At 44.5% G+C, this 20,326-nt stretch overlaps 4 protein-coding genes across 5 annotated transcripts; 2 read left to right on the top strand and 2 right to left on the bottom strand.

Moving 5' to 3' along the window:
• Positions 1-862: 862 nt before the first annotated feature.
• Positions 863-3,064, bottom strand: lrrc69 (leucine rich repeat containing 69). The gene is made up of 8 exons (XM_076139653.1): positions 2,885-3,064; positions 2,238-2,364; positions 2,086-2,158; positions 1,803-1,998; positions 1,647-1,718; positions 1,465-1,566; positions 1,102-1,281; positions 863-970 (listed from the first exon to the last, which is right to left on the bottom strand). The coding sequence occupies exons 1-8, from the start codon at positions 3,062-3,064 to the stop codon at positions 863-865; spliced, it is 1,038 nt and encodes a 345-aa protein (XP_075995768.1).
• A 58-nt stretch (positions 3,065-3,122) lies between these two features.
• Positions 3,123-6,088, bottom strand: otud6b (OTU deubiquitinase 6B). Its single transcript, XM_076139652.1, has 8 exons — positions 5,840-6,088; positions 5,370-5,518; positions 5,123-5,275; positions 4,740-4,940; positions 4,466-4,586; positions 4,269-4,330; positions 4,075-4,181; positions 3,123-3,945 (listed from the first exon to the last, which is right to left on the bottom strand). Exons 1-8 carry the CDS (start codon positions 5,913-5,915, stop codon positions 3,861-3,863), a joined length of 954 nt encoding a protein of 317 aa, XP_075995767.1. The 5' UTR covers positions 5,916-6,088; the 3' UTR covers positions 3,123-3,860.
• Positions 6,089-6,825: 737 nt separating this feature from the next.
• rab5aa (RAB5A, member RAS oncogene family, a) lies at positions 6,826-12,607 on the top strand. Of its 2 annotated transcripts, none has more exons than XM_076139322.1 (6): positions 6,826-7,012; positions 8,909-9,130; positions 9,348-9,499; positions 9,637-9,759; positions 9,875-9,968; positions 10,066-12,607. In XM_076139322.1, the coding sequence occupies exons 2-6, from the start codon at positions 8,965-8,967 to the stop codon at positions 10,179-10,181; spliced, it is 651 nt and encodes a 216-aa protein (XP_075995437.1). In that variant the 5' UTR covers positions 6,826-7,012; positions 8,909-8,964; the 3' UTR covers positions 10,182-12,607. The 2 variants fall into 2 exon arrangements, with proteins under 2 accessions (XP_075995437.1, XP_075995436.1); XM_076139321.1 differs by having other exon boundaries at positions 8,906-9,130.
• Positions 12,608-13,068: 461 nt separating this feature from the next.
• On the top strand, positions 13,069-19,891 carry kat2b (K(lysine) acetyltransferase 2B). Its single transcript, XM_076139233.1, has 18 exons — positions 13,069-13,392; positions 14,841-14,967; positions 15,113-15,258; positions 15,372-15,458; positions 15,999-16,180; positions 16,314-16,505; positions 16,626-16,729; positions 16,926-17,045; positions 17,143-17,276; positions 17,378-17,586; positions 17,679-17,805; positions 17,917-18,027; positions 18,118-18,261; positions 18,338-18,452; positions 18,540-18,570; positions 18,769-18,832; positions 19,016-19,100; positions 19,183-19,891. Exons 1-18 carry the CDS (start codon positions 13,192-13,194, stop codon positions 19,374-19,376), a joined length of 2,373 nt encoding a protein of 790 aa, XP_075995348.1. The 5' UTR covers positions 13,069-13,191; the 3' UTR covers positions 19,377-19,891.
• The last annotated feature ends 435 nt before the right edge of the window (positions 19,892-20,326 follow it).

The following is a 20,326-nucleotide window of genomic DNA, read 5'->3' as shown; positions in this document are numbered from 1 at the left end:
GCTGTTAACCAGTCCAAAGTCATTAGTTTCTGGGTTTGCAATTAAACCTGATGCATTATGCATGAGGCTCCAACTCAGTAGACACATGCAGCAGCGGCCACAGCAGCTAGTGAATGAGCTAGCAAGCTCTGGAGGCGTGGATGGGAAATTAATTTGCTAGAAATGAAGCTCGCTCTTTCTCTCTTTCCTTCCCTCCCTCCCTCCCTCTCTCTCTCTGTCCCCCTCTCTCTCTCTCTCTCCCTCTCGTCTGGCAGGTTGGAACAGATGCCACTAGCTGGAGATGGAGCAGCTATGGAGTCTCAGTGCATCTTGATCAGCACTGACAAGGGAATAGAAACTCATTAGATATTAGCAGCCTGAACATGTGTGGGATCTATATGTAAGTTAATTTTTAATTCGGGAGCGAACACATTTTTAGCACTGTAAGTCTCATCCTAATGGCTCTATGGTAGAGTCAATTATAGTGGAGTTTAAAATAAAACATTCTGTAGTTGAGCACATTAAGAGCCAATAGGAACATTGGGTTTTGTGAAGGATACAAATGAGCTCCATGCTAAAGGTCAGACGACCTCCAAACTCACTACAGTCATATTGTTCAGCTGCTGTGAGCGGTGGCATATTGGAAATACGGCATATGATTCTTAATTGGCCATTTGCTGCCATCTAGTGGTCAAAAGGTAAAACCGCATGTATGGGAAGTTTGAAGAGACCTTTTAAAATACGAGGATTAATATTTTATAGTAGCGTATTAATACAGATGTGAACATGCTGGATGTGTCACTCATGTATGGAATCATATAGATGCATTTAACCATGGTGTCATGATGGACTTTATTTATTTTTACCTTTTATCAGTGGATGTTTATCTTGTAGCAACACCAAAGTAAGAGTGTCCATCTCTATTAAAACACATGTATGAACACAGGAGGGCACGCACTGGAACAGTCAGTGAACTCTTCATGTTCATATCCTGGAACACACACACACATGCAATGTAATATGCACCTTTAACTGCGTCTGAACATTGATTCCTATTTTAGTCTCAGTGATGCAGAGGGTTGTGCTTCGTCAGGGATCAGTGAGTCTTTATATGATCCTCACCTTCCTCAGGTGGATGAACCGCACACACTCCAGCCAGGTGGTGAGGAAGGGGCCCTGGCAAACGGCACAGCGCCCTCTGTTGGCCAGTACAGCAGTCAGACATTGGTAGTGGGGGAGCCTTGTGTGGATCACAGAGCTTCTGTTCCTCTCCTCCCGCAAAACAAATCTGGCAACCAATTCCTAAAGACAACAATGACAGTGTTGTTGGACTCCAAACAAAGCAAAATAATGACAAATCTGTTCAAACTTGTTCCCAGAAGGAGAATGATTTTTTGTTTGTTCGGCAGGGAAGGAAGACAAACAGCTAATTTAACTAAACCACAGTGTATTGTGTGCATTTATTTGCTTTTAGACTTCTTTTACCTTTAAAGTGAGAACCTCCATGGCCTGCACTGATGTCATCGGCTCATAGGACACAAACCTGTTGCCCTCACAGTGGAGCTCTTGTAGTGGGAGCTGGTGAAACTACACAGAGCAACAACTGGTCAGTGTCACTCCAGGTGTCCCATAATAATAATAATTTCTAAAAAGGTGAAATACTGAACCTCAACAGGGAACATGGACAGCTCATTCCCAGCCACGTCCAGGACTTGGAGTTTCGTCAGAGCCCCGATTCCCTGCGTTCAACAGGGAGAAAGTCTTCAGCTGCATTTTCTGTTAGGTATGTTCGTGAATACACACACACACACACACACACACACCTCTGGCAGTTCTGTCAGCTTGTTTCTGGCTAGGTAGATCTTTCCGAGTTCCCTGCACCAGTACAGCTGCCGTGGAAGCCATGCTAAGTTGTTGCGGGTCAGGTTTATTTCACACAACTTGGACAGGTGACCGAGCTCAGCCGGGACGTCCTGCAGCTTATTGTCCACCAGGCTGAGATGTTTAAGTTTGCCCAGGCTGAGGAGAAGGTTTGTCAGGAACATTAATAATGTTTTTAATGAAGGTATAATCAGGGGATATCATGATGTCAGGCTGTGCATCTACCTTTTAATCTCTGCAGGGAGAGTCTGAATCTGGTTGTGGTTCAGATTCAGCACAACAAGGTTCAGCAGGCAACCTGAAGCGTACAGGTGAAAACCAACACAACTTAGCTTTGTATTTCTCTATGCTCATCACGCACAACACAGAGAACCTACCTATCACACCAGGTGGCACTTCTGTAATTTGGTTGCTGAATAGATAGAGTTTTTTCAGCGATTCCAGGTGGCCCAAAACAGCAGGAACCTCCTTCAGGGCATTATTCCCCAAATTAAGCTCCGACAGCTAGAAAAGCATGACAAACACACACACACAGGCCTGTATACGCTACTAAACATTTAAGATGATACCGACTTGTTATTCACATAAGCAAAGGACTATGATGCTCTGATGTCTTGTTTGTTATGACTGTGATGATATATTCTACTTTCATAATGTTGTCAGCCGGGTTTGTCTGTGGAATCATTTGATCCAGCTGAAACCTGTTTGTAATCAGCTGCTGAGTCAGAGTCAAATCCGGCCAAAACAACAATAATATAAAAATAATTATTTTCATAATAATAATAATAAAACAAAATTTTAATTCATATTAATTTAGCGAAATTAGACATTAAATCAAATGTAAGAATAAAAGGGTAAAATATAATTAGTTATTAACTTCGTGTATTTCAAAGGGAAATGCTTTTTATTCAGTTAACAAAATTTAAAGATAAAGCCACACTTATTGTCTTTAAATGTAACTTTTATTCTTTGTTTTATGTCTTCTTAGTGATCAAGCATCATGTCGGACTGAACGCAGACTCACGTGTTGTAGCTTCTGCAGCTCGGCTGGCAGAGCGCAGATGTTGTTGTTGTTCAGCAGCAACACTAAAAGGTTTGTTAGTCTGCAGACAGACTCGGGAAGCTTGTTTATCTTCTTCGAACACAAATTCAAAGACGTCGCTTTTCCATGCAAAGCTCGAAACACCGACACTGAGTCAGCCATTCGTGAACGTGACGTCTGCAGGAATCCAAGTTTCCGTGGAGACGGTCAACGAAGATTCAGTGTGTATGTTCTGGCGGCCTCTTGTGGTGAAACTTAAGCAAGACAGGACAACGTTGTGTGTTTTCAGTCTCTTTATACAGTAAATCGTTTTGGAACACATTTCTCACACTGCACAGCAAATTCAAACGTACTTCCCAAGTTTACTCCGTGTCATAACAGAATACAAACGCCAAAATCTCAAATGTGCTCATCTGTTGCAGTCATAGGTTGAACAGAACATCACTGTGCAATAACTCATCAGAAATATTCTAAATCTGTCACTATTACATCATAACGCCACCGTGTTGTACAAGTTCCACAATTCAATTCATTCCAGGAACACTGCTGAGGTGTGTGTCAGCTTGATGGTGACTCAGCTGGTTTCTGGTTGGGTAACATGCACAATCAAACTTACTCAACTGCTACGTGATCAACATGTGCTGGAGCTAAAATGGATTCTGTGAAAGGCGAGTGTGTTACACTGTTTGCTCCTAAAGATACATCCAGGGTGTTCGACGTAAAATCAATAAAAATAAAATCTTCCTGTTATGCATTTTCATCCGCACAATACCGAGTTATCATTTGACCTCTAGACAGGAAATCCTCCTTCTGCATGTAACGCTATATGTTAACCTTAGCTGACAATGTCTTCGATGATGAGGGAGGGTCAATGAAATCCCGTCTGTATTGCGGGGCGTCTGTACGAGCGCTCTGGACGCTCTGCATGTCGCACAACGGTTCCATCACACGCCGTCTCTCAGCTTCCCTCTGTGGTGGACGGCTCCTTTAGCTGCTCCACGGAATTGTAGTGCTCTCCTAGTCCGTAGGCGTGACGCATGTAGCTGCAAAAAACAACGTATCCACATGGTCTTAGTTTATATATCCAAAACATATAGATACTGTGTGTGTGACGAGCATGCATAGGCCATTAGAACCCGGTCAAACATGAACACATTGACATAAACACTCACACCAGAGTAACAGGGGGACTCTTATATTCCTCTCCAATCTTTACAGTGGGCGAGTCCGACTGGATCACTTCGATTGGTAGATGAAGGACTTGGGTCAGTGCTCGCAACTGTAAGGGAAAAGTTTAATTGTAAAACAAAAAGGATGGCAAAATATCAGCGTTTCTATGACGACAGGATAAGAAAGGACTCCTCACTTCCAGTTGCCCTCCCCAGGCGGCCGTCTGCTCCACATCACTGCAGTACTTCTCAAACTCATCTGTAATCAGACACGTGCATGCGTTAATTCTGCTTACACATCATATTGTTACCCAGCAGGTTAATAAATGGTTTGCTCTATTATGCTGTTTGCGATTCCAACAGCTGGAACAAGGGCGGCGATAGCAGCTGCTACCTGTTGTGTACATGTCACCAGTGTTTGGGTTGGTGAGGAAAGGCAGGAAGTCGTCAACGTGGCTTCTCATGTGCTCAGCGGTGCGGGATCGCAGTTCCTTCACACTCAGGTTTAACCCAGGCTAGAATAGAATAGAAGAGAATAGAATAGAGTTTAGAGCAGACAGTAAGAAGCAGCAGGAAGCATGAGACTGCCTGCTTTCCCTCTATCCTGATCCTGATTAGATATTCAAACTAGGCTTTGAACTTGAACTGGCAACCTATCGACCACCTACAGTTGCCCATTGCGTCAGTTGATCTTCCACGGCTCGATACATGCAGTGGCCATCGGATGGAATCTCCTTGATCTGCAGCTTTTGCTGGGCGAGTTTCTGCGTCAGCTTCAAGCCCTCCTGGTGACGCACGCCCAGCAGGTTCTGCTCCTCCGCCTCAGCTATCCGGCTTTCACGCTCCTTCTCCTGGGCAGCCTTCTTGTCCTGCATTTAGAACCAGAATTAAGTTAATGTGTCGGAATTGCTGCAACTATAGAAGTGTTCTGTGCATAGGAATTTAAATAAACATTTGCCGGGACACACAGATGTGAGAGTAAATGATCGTAAACATGACAAACTGCAGTTGAAATAATCATATTTCCCCTCAGAGGCAAACTGGAGCTCACCCTTCTCTTCTGGGCCTTGGTCAGACGTGGCTGGTTGACCTCTTCTTCCTCCTCTTCTTCTCCTCCTCCTCCTCCTCCACCTCCTTCTCCTCCTTCTTCTCCTCCTCCACTATCCACCTTCAGGGTCTCCACTCCATTGATCACATTGTCCACCTGTCAAAATTGAGGCATAAGTTAGTATGTAGTTTTTGTGCATGATGAACCTACATTTATTTCATTAGTATGAGTGTGTGACAGAGTTATTTACTTCAGGTGCAGCTGTAGATTTAAGCTGCCCGAGCTCCTCCTTGTGTTTCTGGCTGAGGTCGGCCTCTAGCTTGGTAATCTCCTCTGTCATCTGCTTCCTCCTTTTCTTGTCATTTTTGGGGACTGCAGTCTTCATGCTCTGGATTTTGGCTGAAGGTGAAAACAACCAATCAGTGAAACAATGGACATCAAATACAGAATGATAACACATACAGTATAAGCATTCCAATTCCAACGAGGCAATATGCCCAGAAGAAATACCACATGGTCCTCTCTCTTCAATCAAAATCAAAAATGAACATCATCATCTTGACAAAAGCAGGATTTTCTATCAAAGGTTCTTACATTGGATTGTACAGGTGTATCTAATAAATTGGCCACTGTTTGGACTGAATCCCAAGGAAAAAAAAACATTCCAGCTGCGACATAAATATATAACTGCGCAACGAACAGAAATAGTAGAGTTGCCACCTTGCAGATCCTTCTTTTCCTTGCGATGCTGCTTTGCCAGCAGCTCCTCTGGTGTCTCATCTCTTCCTTCCTCCATTACTGGACTCTGCTGGGCAGCTTGATGGCGAGCAAACGAAGCGATGGTCGGGGAAAAGTAACGTTAAGACGCTCCTGTCCTAAAGTCTATCTGCATTATTGACACCACTGGGATTTATATGATACAGCTTTGGCCGGAAAAGCAACGTGATGCAAGGCGGAACTTTCTTCTTCGTCGCCAGAGCAACATCGAGGATTGAATGTTACAATATTGCCCTCTAGCGGCCGCTGACGTGATAGTTAGTCATTTTCGCTGCGATTAGAGAAAATGCTAGGAATTAATTGATCACATTTCTGATCGATGTGAAATTAACACCCAAAACTGCTCCAGAATGTCAGTACAAATGTATGGAAATATAGTGCTTCTAATTTCTAATCATTCCCGTTCTCATCACCCTCAGATTTCTATTTAGAATCAACAGACTCATTTAATATCTCACTGCAGCGAGACATGAAGCTTTCTTTCATTTCGACTGAATAAATGTTGTGTCCTCTGTGTGCACATTGTGATCTAGCAAAGTCACTGTGTTTTACGTATTTAGGTGAACGAAGAGATATTATCACGTATTCTTTTATATTATATAAAAGGATAAAAACCCGAGGCTCTGTAGGAAAATTATTGACTAAAAACCAGAAGGAATTTAAGAAGAATCCTTTGAAAATCGTCAGCTAATTTGGGGATCTAACACAAACAATGTATTTAAGATTGGAATTGTTTAAAAAAAACGTAACATGATTCAGTCAGCAGAATAAAATGAAGACACACTTCATAAAACACACATAAAATAAACTAATGGAGCTCCAAACGCAACCATCTGATGCGACTCGGAGTTACAGACGTGTTTTAGTCCCGAGTCATCGCCGAGTCGAGGCCGGGCGCCGTGTGACGTGGCGCGGGGGGCGGAAGAGCTTGTTTGTGTTTTGGTTCTGAGGGGAAGTTGCGAGAAGAAAGGAAGGAGGAGACGTGACGGGCTTGTTGAAATTCTTCCCTCGGCTGTCCGACAACAACTCCGCCGCCGCCGCCTCGCAGCGCCCCGGCTCCCCCGCTACACATCACCACGCTGCGGCTCTCTGCTCCAAGCTTCGCCCGGCGCTCAGGTATCTGACACGGACCGAGCCAGCTGGATGACAGGCTAACTAGCTAGCCTGTCCGCTAGCTGCCTGCACCAGCTAGGTCGATGTTGTTTACTTTAATGGTGGAGATGATAAAACGCAGACGGGCCTTCCTTACGCTTTATTTTAACCGAGCTTTCCTCCTTGGCGGTGGTGTTAGTCAGCGGTTAGTGATGTCTGTCGTCAACCTAGAAGTTGGCTCCGCGCTACGCAGCTAGCAGCTACAGGGTGGAATCAGGTCAGTGGGTGGAATGCTAACAGTGCTAGCAGATATGAGTGTTTGTTGGTGTAAGGTTTGGCTACACCCGTTTGATAACATTACCCGACAGTTTAAGACACATAATAATAGATATAATAATAATACTTTTTTATGTGCTGTTGTGTTGTACGCGGGGTTTGGTGGGTGTAACGCTACTCTCTGAAGAAGCTACGTAGCTACATCGGCTAACAGCAAACCAGCAAGCTAGCGGGCTAAGCAAAAACAATTAGGAAAATGGCGACGTTCCTTTAAAATTTGACAGTAATCGCAAATAGTGACTAAACTTGACTTTCGCCTGTGTGGTTATTGAGCAGCGCAGTGTGGATATACATGAACAAACGTCAGCCAAGTGTCAATATTTAGTGAGCTTTGCTGTGCGGCTGTATTTGTTGACAGTTAGTTAGGAGCTCAGGCAAGTGCAGTTTGTTGTTCTGTCGCTAAACTCTCTCATGTTGCATGAAGGTGTTGTCGAAAAATGTATTCGCTGTCAAAGGTTGAGATGTCCGCTATGAATTTTCTCTACATTTACGCCGTTTTAGAGGGTTTGTTTGGTCGTACACTGATACTATTACATCATATTTCACCGATTATTCTTGGTCACACAAGAAATCAGCGCTTAAATGCAATAATGATCGACCCATATTGATTAAAAGCGCATTTTTGTGTTTAATTTCGTTGAGCAAGTTGGAGAATCAGCCCAAGGCCACTCGCATGTTTTCAAATTATGGTGGTATATGATGAGACACCCGTGCCGAGATGCTGCACTGAGTCATTTCTTAAGATTCTGACCAAGAAATAGTGGAATCTGTAACTTTGATCGTCTCATAACCTCAGACGCTGACCTGTTGATGGATCTCTGTTATTGTGTAAGGCTGTCGTTTGTGGAGGTGTGTTAAATGTCGTCATGTTCCAAATGTAACCCAACCACAAACTCGAGGCTTACAAATTACAATTCCTTTAACTCAACACATTTCTTGGTCACAGCTTTAATTGATCTTGATAAACTTCCAGGTTCACTGCACAGAAAGAATTCCGCCGCCACAGAAACCATTCAACATCTCATATCCAGGACAGCTTGTCTCTGCAAAACCTGAGAACCTCTGTTTATCTCCTTACAACGGCTATGTTGTACGCAGATTAGTCAGCAGTAGAATCTAAATTAGTTACCAAACAAGGCCCTATAAGAATGCATGGTATGTCTCCATACAGAGGTATTCACTCATAAGAGGCTCAGGGAATATGAGGGGGAAACTCTAAACTTCAGTGATTCAGCCTAGGCTCCCTTTTCCTGCTTTGACTTGTATGTATGACATTCATAAAGGAAAGTGCTCCCCGACATTTAAACTTTAAACAGTCAGATTTGTTGTAGAAGCCTGCTGTTTGTTTTTTGAAGTAGTATGACTCTTTTTCTAAAGCAGAATAGCAGATAGGATATCACATACAGCACTTGTAGCACACTGGCTCTGTTTTCCAAGGCCTTAAGTGTGACTGTGAGGAGCTGCAAGTAACTACAAACAAGTATATGATTAATTCAGCTGTGCCTGATTATGAGCAGATTGTGGTCATCTATATTTCCCTCTGATAGTCGTTAAGCAAATCTTCTCTCCTGTCCCTCACAGCAGAAATCCTGAGTTCTAGTGAACGTTTGACGCAGGGCACCGGTGGATCTGACTAGGTCATGGCCAATCGGGGAGGAGCTACGAGACCCAACGGACCCAATGCAGCCAACAAGATCTGCCAGTTTAAGCTGGTGCTGCTGGGCGAGTCGGCCGTTGGGAAGTCCAGCTTAGTGCTCCGCTTTGTCAAGGGTCAGTTCCACGAATTCCAGGAGAGCACAATAGGAGGTGAGCTTCACATTCACTCAGCACACCTGGCTACCTGTCATGAGCTGCAACTGGGTCGTAAATGAAATGTGTTAAAGCTGTACATTTGGAATTTTAATTTGGTATTTGTTTGCAACTATTTGACGTTGCAGCGTCTCATGGATCTGCTGCTGCTGTTGTGTTGTTGTGGTTGATTTTCTGTTGCTGACTCACATGTTGCGTCACTTTGTCCCTTTAGCTGCCTTCCTCACTCAGACAGTGTGTCTAGATGACACAACAGTGAAGTTTGAGATCTGGGACACTGCAGGTCAGGAGCGATACCACAGTTTGGCCCCCATGTATTACAGAGGAGCTCAGGCTGCCATCGTGGTCTACGACATCACAAACGAGGCATGTGCTCTCATCCCTCATGTAGTCTTATGCAATGACCGCCTTCTGTCACAATTCTGCTGCCAAATGTAATAACGACGTAAAATTCATGAAAGCTTGGTGTTTTTTATAAATTGTTCCATCTCTGCTGTTTCCAGGAGTCGTTTGCTCGGGCAAAGAACTGGGTGAAGGAGCTGCAGAGACAAGCTAGCCCGAATATAGTCATCGCTCTGTCAGGCAACAAGGCCGACCTGGCCACCAAGAGAGCTGTTGACTTCCAGGTTAGACCAAACACACATGGTGACATCATGGTGTTATATACTGAAACAATGACAGCCATCGTGTGCACACATGTGGCTGGATTGAAAATTGTTTGTGCATGCTGTGTGTTGACAGGATGCTCAGTCCTACGCTGATGACAACAGCTTACTTTTCATGGAGACGTCAGCAAAGACATCGATGAATGTGAATGAGATCTTCATGGCCATTGGTACGTAAGACTTTGACACTTTCTCTGGGGGAAGGAGATTCTCTGATATCCATTGGGTTGGATGGTTATAAGAGGGTATGTTGGGTTTGTCTTACAGCCAAGAGATTGCCGAAGAGCGAGCCCCAGGCTGCAGGAGCCACCAGCGGGCGGAACCGGGGAGTGGACCTGACGGAAGCCGCTCAGCCAGCCAAGGCCCCGTGTTGCAGTAACTAATGTGAAGAACGCCTTTGCCCTGCTCATCCTGTATAGCAGTAACTAACGCGGCCCACGCCCCAAACGCCACGGCAGTTACTAATGCAATGTGTTGTACTTTATGCCCCAATTCTCTTACCTGCAGAAGAAATGATGCCCCCCCCAAACAGTCACAACCCGTCTTTGTTTTTGCAGTAACTAAGTTAATGCCATCACACTGATTTCTCAGCATGACTCTGCCTCTTTTCATCTGTTAAGGTTCTGCTATGTTTAGGTAAACCTCCTAACCTTTCTTCCATCCAGCTTGTTACTGTAGATCTCTTATTATTGATGGCAGATGGCAGATATTACAGTCATGAACCCCCCCCCCTTTCCAACATGTAGATGATGAGTGGCATTGAGAGGCAGAGTTGTTCCATGTTGTTCTCTTTCCTGGGTATCTTTAAGATTTAACTACTGCATTTCTAACCCAAGCTTCTCTTTTGTTCATTATTGTTTTCTATAATTTTGTCAGAATTATGAATGCACATATACCTACATGGCCTAAAATGGAGTAAAAAGAAAACCGTTTTACCTTTTGTGTGCAGTAGCACAGGAAAAAGGTTGATTGGAGAAGAGGAATGTGCTTTAGTACATCTGAGAAGGAGGGACGGTGGGGATGGAGAGAGAGAGTGGAGGGGAAACTTCAGCTCCACCCTGCTCATGTCACTGAGACCTTTTTATCTCAAGGTTAAGGATTTGCGGTGGAGTGAAGACCTCCAGATTCTCTCGGTCATCTCCTCTGTCTGTCCACTGCTATCCGAGCGCATTCCCCAAAAAACCCAAAGTAGCACTAGTGTAAATTCTCCTCTGCCACCCTAAGGCCCATCCCAGGGTCATGCCTGCTTCTAGCTGTCACTCGTGGCATTGTGCAATGTTTCACAGTATTGACTCTGTGACTTCAGTGTGTGTAAGGGCCTGTGCAGCACCGTTTAAGCCCCCTGACCGCGCAGCTCGGGACACTGAGGTGCACCCACCAGCCGCCGCCTCCCAGTGCAGTGTCCCTCCATAACGCTCGTGTAGATCACCAGCTTGTGGTTCTACTCGGGGCTACAGCCTGGAGGTCTTTGGGTCAGATTATTTTCTAAATATTCTGTCTCTGGGTGATTTTTGTGTATGCACACTGTACCTTTTCAGTTATGTTAATGTTTCTAGATTGCTACTGTGTTTGCATTTAAAAAGAAAAAGCAAAGATGAGGACAGTGAGTGGGGGTTTGCGGCATGTGAGGGGTGACGGGATGATAACGGCATTAATCACCTTTGAATGGGAACCATCTGTCATCATCTCTTGGTTAGTAAGTGCTTTAGACACAGGTGTTGTGTCAGTGTGTAGAAACTAGGCCTGTGCTGGCTGGCAACAAATTAGGACTTACTCACACGTGCCCATTCATGTGTGTTGTGGCACACATTTGCACATCAACACACACCACTTGTTCCCTCTGAACCCCTTCAGCCCCAAACATCATTGTACATAAGGATACACAGTCTGTTACGCCACACCCTCACCCATGAGCATGTCATGCACACAGTTGTGTTCTTTCTTGTCCCACCCACAATACCGAACTATTGTTACACACACACACACACACATTCATCGGGTCAATAATTCTTGACAGGTCTGTCTTACTCATGCCTTGCACTAATGATGCTCATGAATATATCATGTCATAATTACAGCCAGTGTGATATAAATATATATAAATATATAAATAATATACTGTAAATAGGGTGTTGCAATGTAGTCTACCTTTTTTCGATTTACAGTGACAGGACTAATGCTTGCTAGGGAGTCGTTTAGATAATCAAAAAAAAAGCTGTACAGTTAGCAGGGGGGGAAAAAACAGCTTCAATCCGGGTTTGGAGTTTTGTTGCCGTTTCCTTTTTCACACAAATGGTTAAATTATAATCAGTGGTGGGCTTTATAAATGTATGTAGTGATATTAACAAAAAAACAAAATTGCATTTATTTAGTGGTCTGTCCTGTACCCCTTCTCTAAAGAAGAAAAAAATATCCAAACATTTTGGTTGCTATATTGTTTTTTTAACATGATCTCTTTCTCGCATTTCGCTAATTCCTTTGTAATAGTACCAAGTTAGGATGCCTCGTTGGGTTCTCCTCTCTTAAGTCAGAATGAGCTTCTAGTCACCCTCCTAGAAGCTCCCGAGGAGGAACACAGAAACAACAGACTTTGACCCCTTCATCTCAGTAACAGAGTAGGCACCTGCTGTCACATGGCACCATCAGAAATGAATTAACATATATTAGGGATGTAAATTGTATGTTTGTTTGTTTTTTTTTTGCAGTGGGCACTTAATTGCAGCCGAAACATTTAAATGCAAGCATTTTACAGTACTGTTATGTAATGACCAAATAAATACTGAAATAAATTTGATCATTTATTATTGTACTCAGGCTGTGTGTATTTGTGTGCATGGCATTTTCCCCAGTACTATTTAGTGTTTGCTGTCACTTTTGGTCTTTACAGGTAAGGACTAAAGCTTATGTTGTCACCGTCTCTTAAGGTAAGCTTGTGTTTTTATTTACATACTCTATATTTGATCATATTCTGCAGTTTATTTCATGGTTAAAGATTCTCAGAATTAAGTGTAAATTGGTGGGATGCCAAGTTTTATTTAGGTGTTAAACACTCCTGGGGTGAGTTATTAGTTTGTATTTTGGTTTGATTGTTATACATGCTAAGTGCGCCACGAATAGACTGTGTTTGCGTGAGAGCTCCGTGATTCAGTGTTTGTACTACATTTGACCTTGAGTTTTTGCTGCAAATAGTTGCATTTTCCCCCTCTCGCCTGAATGGCAGCGCGATTGGCCTTTCCCATTCCGAGTCCCCTAGCGGAGGAAAATGGGCCTACAATGAGAAATTGAAAATAAGGATGAGCGCCATGTCTGATCCTCCGCTTGTGGAATAAACCGGACATCAGCGCAGCTATCTCCCGGGCCGGCCGTCCCGTCCGTCGGGGTTCGGTGCAAACGATGGCCGACAGCGCTGGGATTCAGCAAGGTTCGCCGGCCATCGGAGCCGCGGGCTTGGTTCCGGCCGCTCCTGGAGCCGGGGGGACGGAGGGCTCCGGCGCCGCTGGAGGCTCCGCACGTATCGCTGTGAAGAAGGCGCAACTCCGCTCCTCCCCACGGCCGAAGAAACTGGAAAAACTCGGAGTTTATTCTTCATGCAAAGTACGCCACACCAGCCGATAACCGACTTTTCGTGCATTTACATTTTGGCGAGCACTCGGAGCGGGGAGGTGTTTCGTGGGCTTGGTTGTAATAGTTTGAAAATGCAAGCGCAGCAAAGGAAGCCATTGCCGCACTTCGTTTTTTTTTTCTTTTTTTTTTTTAATTTTTGCCGACGCTTACAAGTAATTGGAACAAAAACAAGGTCAAACGTTATTAATGAAATCATCATTATGGTCGCGAGCGTGTCAGCTATATGACCCCCCGCTGATTTTACCCCCTCGCCGTGTTAGTGTGTATGTGGGGGGTTGGTGAACGTAAACATTGGCTTGGCGGCGCTTTTTTTGGGGAGTCGCTGTCTGCGCGTGCAAGGCTGCAGCGCGCGGCGCGTCTCTCCACGCGCAACGCTTCTCCCTCGCGCCCCCGCCCGCATTCCGCCAACTCGACTCGGTAGATGCAATGGATTTTATTGTGTTTATGAAATATTTCATCGGCGCAGCGCGGCGGACGGGTGTCTTTGTTTTGACAGGGTGACAGCTGCCGAGGGGGGCGGAGTTTGTTGTTGTTTTAACGCGCATGCTCAGTGCGGCAGCTCCAGCTGGCGGTGACAGGCCGAGTTCCTCTTACTGTACAAAATCAACCAGTATCTATACATTTGCAGCTTATGGGCCGGTGTTAATAAAAGCAAACTCGAGGGCTGAGAGTTTCTGCAGCGTAGTTTTGTGTCTGCCAGTCATGAAGCATCACACACACTCGATGACCTTTGCAAACAAGAAACCCTTGAGATTTTAGATCTCGTGGTTCTGTCTATTAAAATTGGATTTTACTCATCCGGTTTAGTTTATTGCTTATGGAGGCACTATTCAGCATTAGGGTCCCGAAAGCTTACATTGTGGCGGTTGCTTCATGTTGATGCTTGACACAGCAAGTTTAAAATCTAAGCCGTCTCATTTCATTGACCCCTTTTTTGAAGGTGTCATTTATAGACCACTTACATCATAGTGGCGACAGTGACTGTCCCATTTAGTAAGATACTTAAAATGCGACTATGGTCTCATATAATTTGGAGGATACATCTGTCTTGCATTTCCCAGAACCCACTGTAATGAAGGCAAAACAATCATTGATATCTTCCATGATGCAATGAAGAAGATAAACCACAAAAAGATTTTTTATGTCAATGTCTATTGTACAAGTTGCTTAAAGAGTATCCTTTGTTGGCAGTAAACAAAAGTCTTGCATGATGAGAACTTCTTCACTTATATTCTTTCAAGGATGCGTTCAATGAAGTTTGGTGTTTTCAGCACCTCTCCATGCAGCTTACACACACAAACGGGCATAGCACAGATTTTGGTTATGATATCATTTGTTTACTCATCATCCGAGTTAACAGATGCTGCAATTAATGTGATTTAAATCTCTAAAGTTTCTCCTACTCTTTGTTACTGCAGGCTGAAGGAGCCTGCAAATGTAATGGCTGGAAGAGCCAGAATCCTCCTCCTACGCCCCCAAGAACTGACCAGCAGTCCAACACAGTTAACCTGCAGGAGCCCTGCCGGAGTTGCTCGCACTCCTTGGGTATGAATATGAATATAGATATAACATTTCAGTAGGTGATAGCTGTATAAGGCCTCTGGGAGATGGAAACACTTACCTTGTTGCCGCCCACTCCATTGTTTCTTGTCTCTCTCCTCTTCTCTCTCTCTCCCTTTCTCTCTCTCAGGCGATCACGTGACACATCTAGAAAACGTTTCAGAGGATGAAATGAACAGACTTCTTGGCATTGTCTTGGATGTGGAGTATCTCTACACATGTGTTCACAAAGAGGAGGACGCAGACACTAAACAAGTCTACTTTTCCCTTTTTAAAGTAAGCTTCATCTTTTAAGTACCAACACTTGGACACAAATAACTGGATTACTTTGGCATTGTGTTTATGATGTGTGAGTAAAACACACATTGACCTGCTCTGCTTCCTGTCAGCTGCTGAGGAAATCCATCCTACAGATGGGTAAGCCAATGTTAGAAGCACAGGAGAGTCCCCCCTTTGAGAAACCCAGTATTGAGCAGGTAATCATGTTACATTTGTAGCCACAAATCATGTCTACAGTCACACAAACTGTCTGTAAAGTTCTCATATTCCAATCACAAAACTGTTTACAATCTTTTACTGCAGTAATCACCACTCACTGCTCTGACTGTTAATCTGTCACTGAGCTCATTTCCTGGCAAGCAAAAGCAACAAACAAAACTATGTGTTTAGCAGTCACATACAAGAGGAGCATTCTTAAAGACAAAAGGCCAGAAATGGAATCTTAACATTTTCCTGTTGGATTCTACCTTATTAGTTGTACTCAAAGTCTTAGTATTTGATTAAAGCTGTTCTTAAGTTCTTCCTGATGACAGATTTCCCTTGAAGGTCCCTCTGTGTGTGAGCAGGTGTGTTTGTCTAAGTTAATTACAGGCCGATAGACAGAGGGGGCGGGGCACCAGTGAGACATGAAAGGATATGTGGATGTATTCATTATAAATCAGTTCAGGTGTTGACATACAATTTATTCATTCATTCATTTATTTTCCACTTTCTTTCCTGTGTTTCCCCAAAAATAGGGGGTGAATAATTTTGTTCAGTACAAGTTCAGCCACCTCCCGTCTAAGGAACGCCAAACCATTATGGAGCTGGCCAAGATGTTTCTCAACCAGATCAATTATTGGCAGCTGGAGACCCCGTCGCAGAGACGGCAGAGGGTCCCCAACGACGACACAGCTGGATACAAACCCAACTACACCAGGTAGCAGCATTGCCGTGCAGGATTGTGGTTATTGAACAAGCCATAGAGGAAAAAGCTCTTCAGAATGTTAGGCAGGGTTTTAGATTTTGCAGTTATTACTCTAGTTTCACTTGCTGACATGTGTTTGCTGCAGATGGCTCTGCTACTGTAATGTGCCTCAGTTCTGCGACAGTCTCCCCCGGTATGAGACCACGCAGATATTCGGCCGCACGTTTCTGCGTTCAGTGTTCACTGTGATGAGGAAGCAGCTGCTGGAGCAAGCAAGACAGGAGAAGGACAAGCTACCTCCTGAGAAACGCACACTCATCCTCACACACTTCCCCAAGTAAGATACACACACACAATCCATGTTTGTTCTCATAATTGTTTTCTTTGTGTTGCACAGTAGCTGCGTACAAACCTGGCACGCTTAGTGTTTGTTTGTTTGTTGTTGTCCTCTCTTCAGATTCTTATCAATGCTGGAGGAGGAAGTGTACAGCCACAGTTCGCCCATCTGGAGCCAAGACTTTTTGGCAGGAGCCTCAGGAGGCCAGATACCTATTCACACAGGTATCACACACACACACACACACACACACACACACACACACACACACACACACACACACACACACACACACACACACACACACACACGCACATACCAATACAGACACACCTCCCAACCTCAGGACTGAATTATTAACCCTTTCTTTATATACTGTCAGAAATTGGTATGTAAGAATAGCTCTCCTTTGCTTTGCAGTTATCAGCGCGCCTCCGGTGGCCAGGCCGCTGTACTACAGCACCAGTCCGGTGTTGGTTGAGCACTCCAGCTGTGGCAGTGTCAGTCCGGCGAGGAAAACTCTGCTGGAGTCAAACCCAGGTACTACAGGCAAACTTGCAATCCCTCAGCATTGTTACAGTATAAACTCTATCAACCAACCACTGTTTTCATCTTGTGTCCCTCCGCTCACTCGCAGTTGGGGAGAAGCGGAAACCCTCAGAACCCCTCCCCCATGAGGAGAACAAGAGGCCTAGGGTGGTGGGTGACATCCCCATGGACCTTATCAATGAAGTCATGGCAACTATCACCGACCCCGCAGCCATTCCAGAGGTAAGCAACTAGTTGAGTCAGAGTTCAGCTAGATGTATATCAAAAACACAGATACAGTAGAACCATATGGTACTAAGGAACCAAATGTCCTTCCTGTGCAGACCAGTTTGCTGTCAGCTCACTCTGCGCGAGACGAAGCCGCCCGTCTGGAGGAGCGCAGGGGCGTGATCGAGTTCCACGTCATCGGTAACTCCCTCAACCAAAAGCCCAATAAGAGGATCTTGATGTGGCTGGTGGGCCTGCAGAATGTGTTCTCCCATCAGCTTCCCCGCATGCCCAAAGAGTACATCACACGGCTGGTCTTTGACCCGTGAGTGTCACCGTACTGGATTATACCCATTGCTTCATTCAGCAATGACCTGGAGTTTTGTTTTGATCAAACATTGTCTCATTTTCTGACAGGAAGCACAAGACGCTGTCTCTGATCAAGGACGGCCGCGTGATCGGAGGGATCTGCTTCCGAATGTTTCCGTCACAGGGCTTCACAGAGATCGTCTTCTGTGCCGTCACCTCCAACGAGCAGGTCAAGGTGAGAGCGCCCCCTGCTGCCCAGCCTAGTGGTAGGGCTTGATAACTTCATGCTGTCTGATTGGTCCCAAGTGCTCAACCTCGCCTGTTTTTCTCGGCCATGTGCTTGCAGGGTTATGGAACACATTTGATGAATCACCTGAAGGAATACCACATTAAGCACGAAATCCTCAATTTCCTCACATATGCTGACGAGTACGCCATTGGCTACTTTAAGAAGCAGGTCAGTCTACCATTTCGTCAACGTGAGCACAATCCCATGACTCGCCCATGTCTCCCTGCCAGTAAGCAGTAATTGCACTCTCTCTTTCAGGGTTTCTCAAAGGACATCAAGGTGCCCAAGGCCAAATATGTCGGCTACATCAAAGACTACGAGGGCGCCACACTAATGGGCTGCGAACTCAACCCTAGCATCCCCTACACAGAGTTCTCTGTTATCATCAAGAAACAGAAGGAGGTATGTACTGTACTTGCGCTTCACTCTCCATCCAACCCTCTGCTATACTCACTAAATCTTTCTCTCTCTCCCTCAGATCATCAAAAAGCTGATTGAGAGGAAGCAGGCTCAGATCAGAAAAGTCTACCCAGGCCTTTCCTGTTTTAAGGAAGGAGTACGGCAGATTCCCATTGAGAGCATTCCTGGCATACGTACGTCACTGAAACCATCTCACATAAACACGTCATATCTTTGTGTCTGATTAGTACAACAGACTGAACTGTTTTTTTATTAAATAGGTGACACTGGATGGAAGCCAGTTGGCAAAGGGTAAGTGTGAGTGTGTGAGTGTGTAAAGATGTCACACTTTGCAGAAAGCCTTGTTTGTATATTGACCAATTTTGCAGTCGAAATAACAGTGTGATGACTCGAAGATGGACACAACACATCTCTAAGCTCACCAGTCTAGTCAAAACACTCATTCTTATGTTTGTTGTCTAATCTTTTGTGTTCCTAATGCTTCTGTAGGAAGGAATTGAAGGACCCAGATCAGCTGTACAGCACTCTGAAGACCATCCTGCAACATGTGAAGGTGAGGGACAGACACACACACACACACACACACACACACACACGCACACACACACGCACACGCACACACACACGCGCGTGCACACATGCACACGCACACACACACGCACACACGCACACACGCACACATGCACATGCACACACATGTACATCCATTGTTACCACTCTAGTCTTTATGTCTCAGAGTCACCAAAATGCCTGGCCCTTCATGGAGCCTGTGAAGAAGACAGAAGCACCCGGTTACTACCAAGTCATCCGCTTCCCAATGGGTATGTATGGACCTGTTCACAAATGTTTATGGTGGAGTAAAAAGGTTTAAATAACTTCGGATTTGTACATTTTCTCCCACAGATCTGAAGACAATGAGTGAGCGTCTAAAGAGCAGGTACTACACCACACGCAAGCTGTTTATGGCAGACATGCAGCGCATCTTCACCAACTGTCGTGAGTACAACCCCCCGGAGAGCGAGTACTACAAGTGTGCCAACTTACTGGAGAAGTTCTTCTACACCAAGATCAAAGAAGCCGGTCTCATCGAGAAGTAGATGAGAAGGACAAGTAGCCACAGAAACCTTAACAAACAGAGAGACTGTCCCTCAGGTGATGAATGATTGTGGTTAAAATATGGGTACTGAACACATCTGTGTGCGTGGACGCGCTGAGATGAGGACTACTGATACTAGAGCTGTCAGGCTGGAGAGACACTTTTAAGCAGGTCTGAGATCAGCATTCTTTTGTGATTTTTGAAGCGTGCTTGTACAGACCCTGAATCAGCAGGCTTGACTGATATTTATGCCGAAAGAGAAAAACCTTTTTGAAGACATCGTGGGACTACTGTTGCTTAGAAACAAAAGATCTTCCTTCACGTATTGCAGGGTGTCATTGCAAGAAAAGAGGGTGGAAAGTGTAGGAGTACAAGGAAAATACTGGAAATTAAATAGGGCGCTCACTATTGATTATTTTGATAATACTAAAAGACTTAAATACCAATATTTGTATATGAATATACACAATTGCAAATTCCAAATCCCAACTATTTCAATAAATCATGTTTGTTAAAGTTGAAATTATTCAGTAGGATAAAAATGTAAAGCAAGCCAGAAATAATGGGCATATTTTCATAATAATAGTATTTTATTATTTCTATTTTATTTTTCTATTATTGATATGTTCATCAGTTATTTCATTTGCCATTTAAGGCAGAAACAATTGGGCTGGAGTGTGGAGTCATATTGAAGAATAATTGATAATTTGCTTTTTTAATCGATTATTTTTTCCAAATCAAATAGTCGAGTATAATTCATTAATCGTGACTGCCCAAATATTAAACAGGCGGTGCTGCTTCCTATATTTGAGGAGCCTCAAAAGGCTCACTCTGCGAACTTTCTGAGCGTCTGCGTCTGTCCTGTCCTCCCCCTCACAGATGTCTCAGGTAGGGGACGCCATTAGCAGTAACCATAGGAGCCAGTGTTACCTGTGAGGAGCCTGTGGGAGC

This window comes from Genypterus blacodes, unplaced genomic scaffold (assembly GCF_046128005.1).
Source record: "Genypterus blacodes isolate CSIRO-AG114 ecotype Tasmania unplaced genomic scaffold, CSIRO-AGI_Gbla_v1 ptg000438l_1, whole genome shotgun sequence".
Lineage (NCBI taxonomy): Eukaryota > Metazoa > Chordata > Actinopteri > Ophidiiformes > Ophidiidae > Genypterus > Genypterus blacodes.
Note: the sequence above shows the minus strand (reverse complement) of the source record. Positions and strands in the feature narration are given on the sequence as shown.

Coding starts and splice junctions, on each gene's coding strand:
- lrrc69 (XM_076139653.1), bottom strand. CDS start 3,064: ATGGCTGACTCAGTGTCGGTGTTTCGAGCTTTGCATGGAAAAGCGACG. Junction 1,719..1,802: donor AGCTGACAGAACTGCCAGAG/GTGTGTGTGTGT, acceptor TGTTGAACGCAG/GGAATCGGGGCTCTGACGAA. Junction 1,567..1,646: donor TGTCCATGTTCCCTGTTGAG/GTTCAGTATTTC, acceptor TGCTCTGTGTAG/TTTCACCAGCTCCCACTACA.
- rab5aa (XM_076139322.1), top strand. CDS start 8,965: ATGGCCAATCGGGGAGGAGCTACGAGACCCAACGGACCCAATGCAGCC. Junction 9,131..9,347: donor CCAGGAGAGCACAATAGGAG/GTGAGCTTCACA, acceptor TTGTCCCTTTAG/CTGCCTTCCTCACTCAGACA. Junction 9,760..9,874: donor AGAGAGCTGTTGACTTCCAG/GTTAGACCAAAC, acceptor GTGTGTTGACAG/GATGCTCAGTCCTACGCTGA.
- otud6b (XM_076139652.1), bottom strand. CDS start 5,915: ATGGAGGAAGGAAGAGATGAGACACCAGAGGAGCTGCTGGCAAAGCAG. Junction 5,276..5,369: donor AATCTACAGCTGCACCTGAA/GTAAATAACTCT, acceptor CAATTTTGACAG/GTGGACAATGTGATCAATGG. Junction 4,587..4,739: donor AACTGACGCAATGGGCAACT/GTAGGTGGTCGA, acceptor ATTCTATTCTAG/CCTGGGTTAAACCTGAGTGT.
- kat2b (XM_076139233.1), top strand. CDS start 13,192: ATGGCCGACAGCGCTGGGATTCAGCAAGGTTCGCCGGCCATCGGAGCC. Junction 13,393..14,840: donor GAGTTTATTCTTCATGCAAA/GTACGCCACACC, acceptor TTGTTACTGCAG/GCTGAAGGAGCCTGCAAATG. Junction 18,833..19,015: donor CCATCCTGCAACATGTGAAG/GTGAGGGACAGA, acceptor TTTATGTCTCAG/AGTCACCAAAATGCCTGGCC.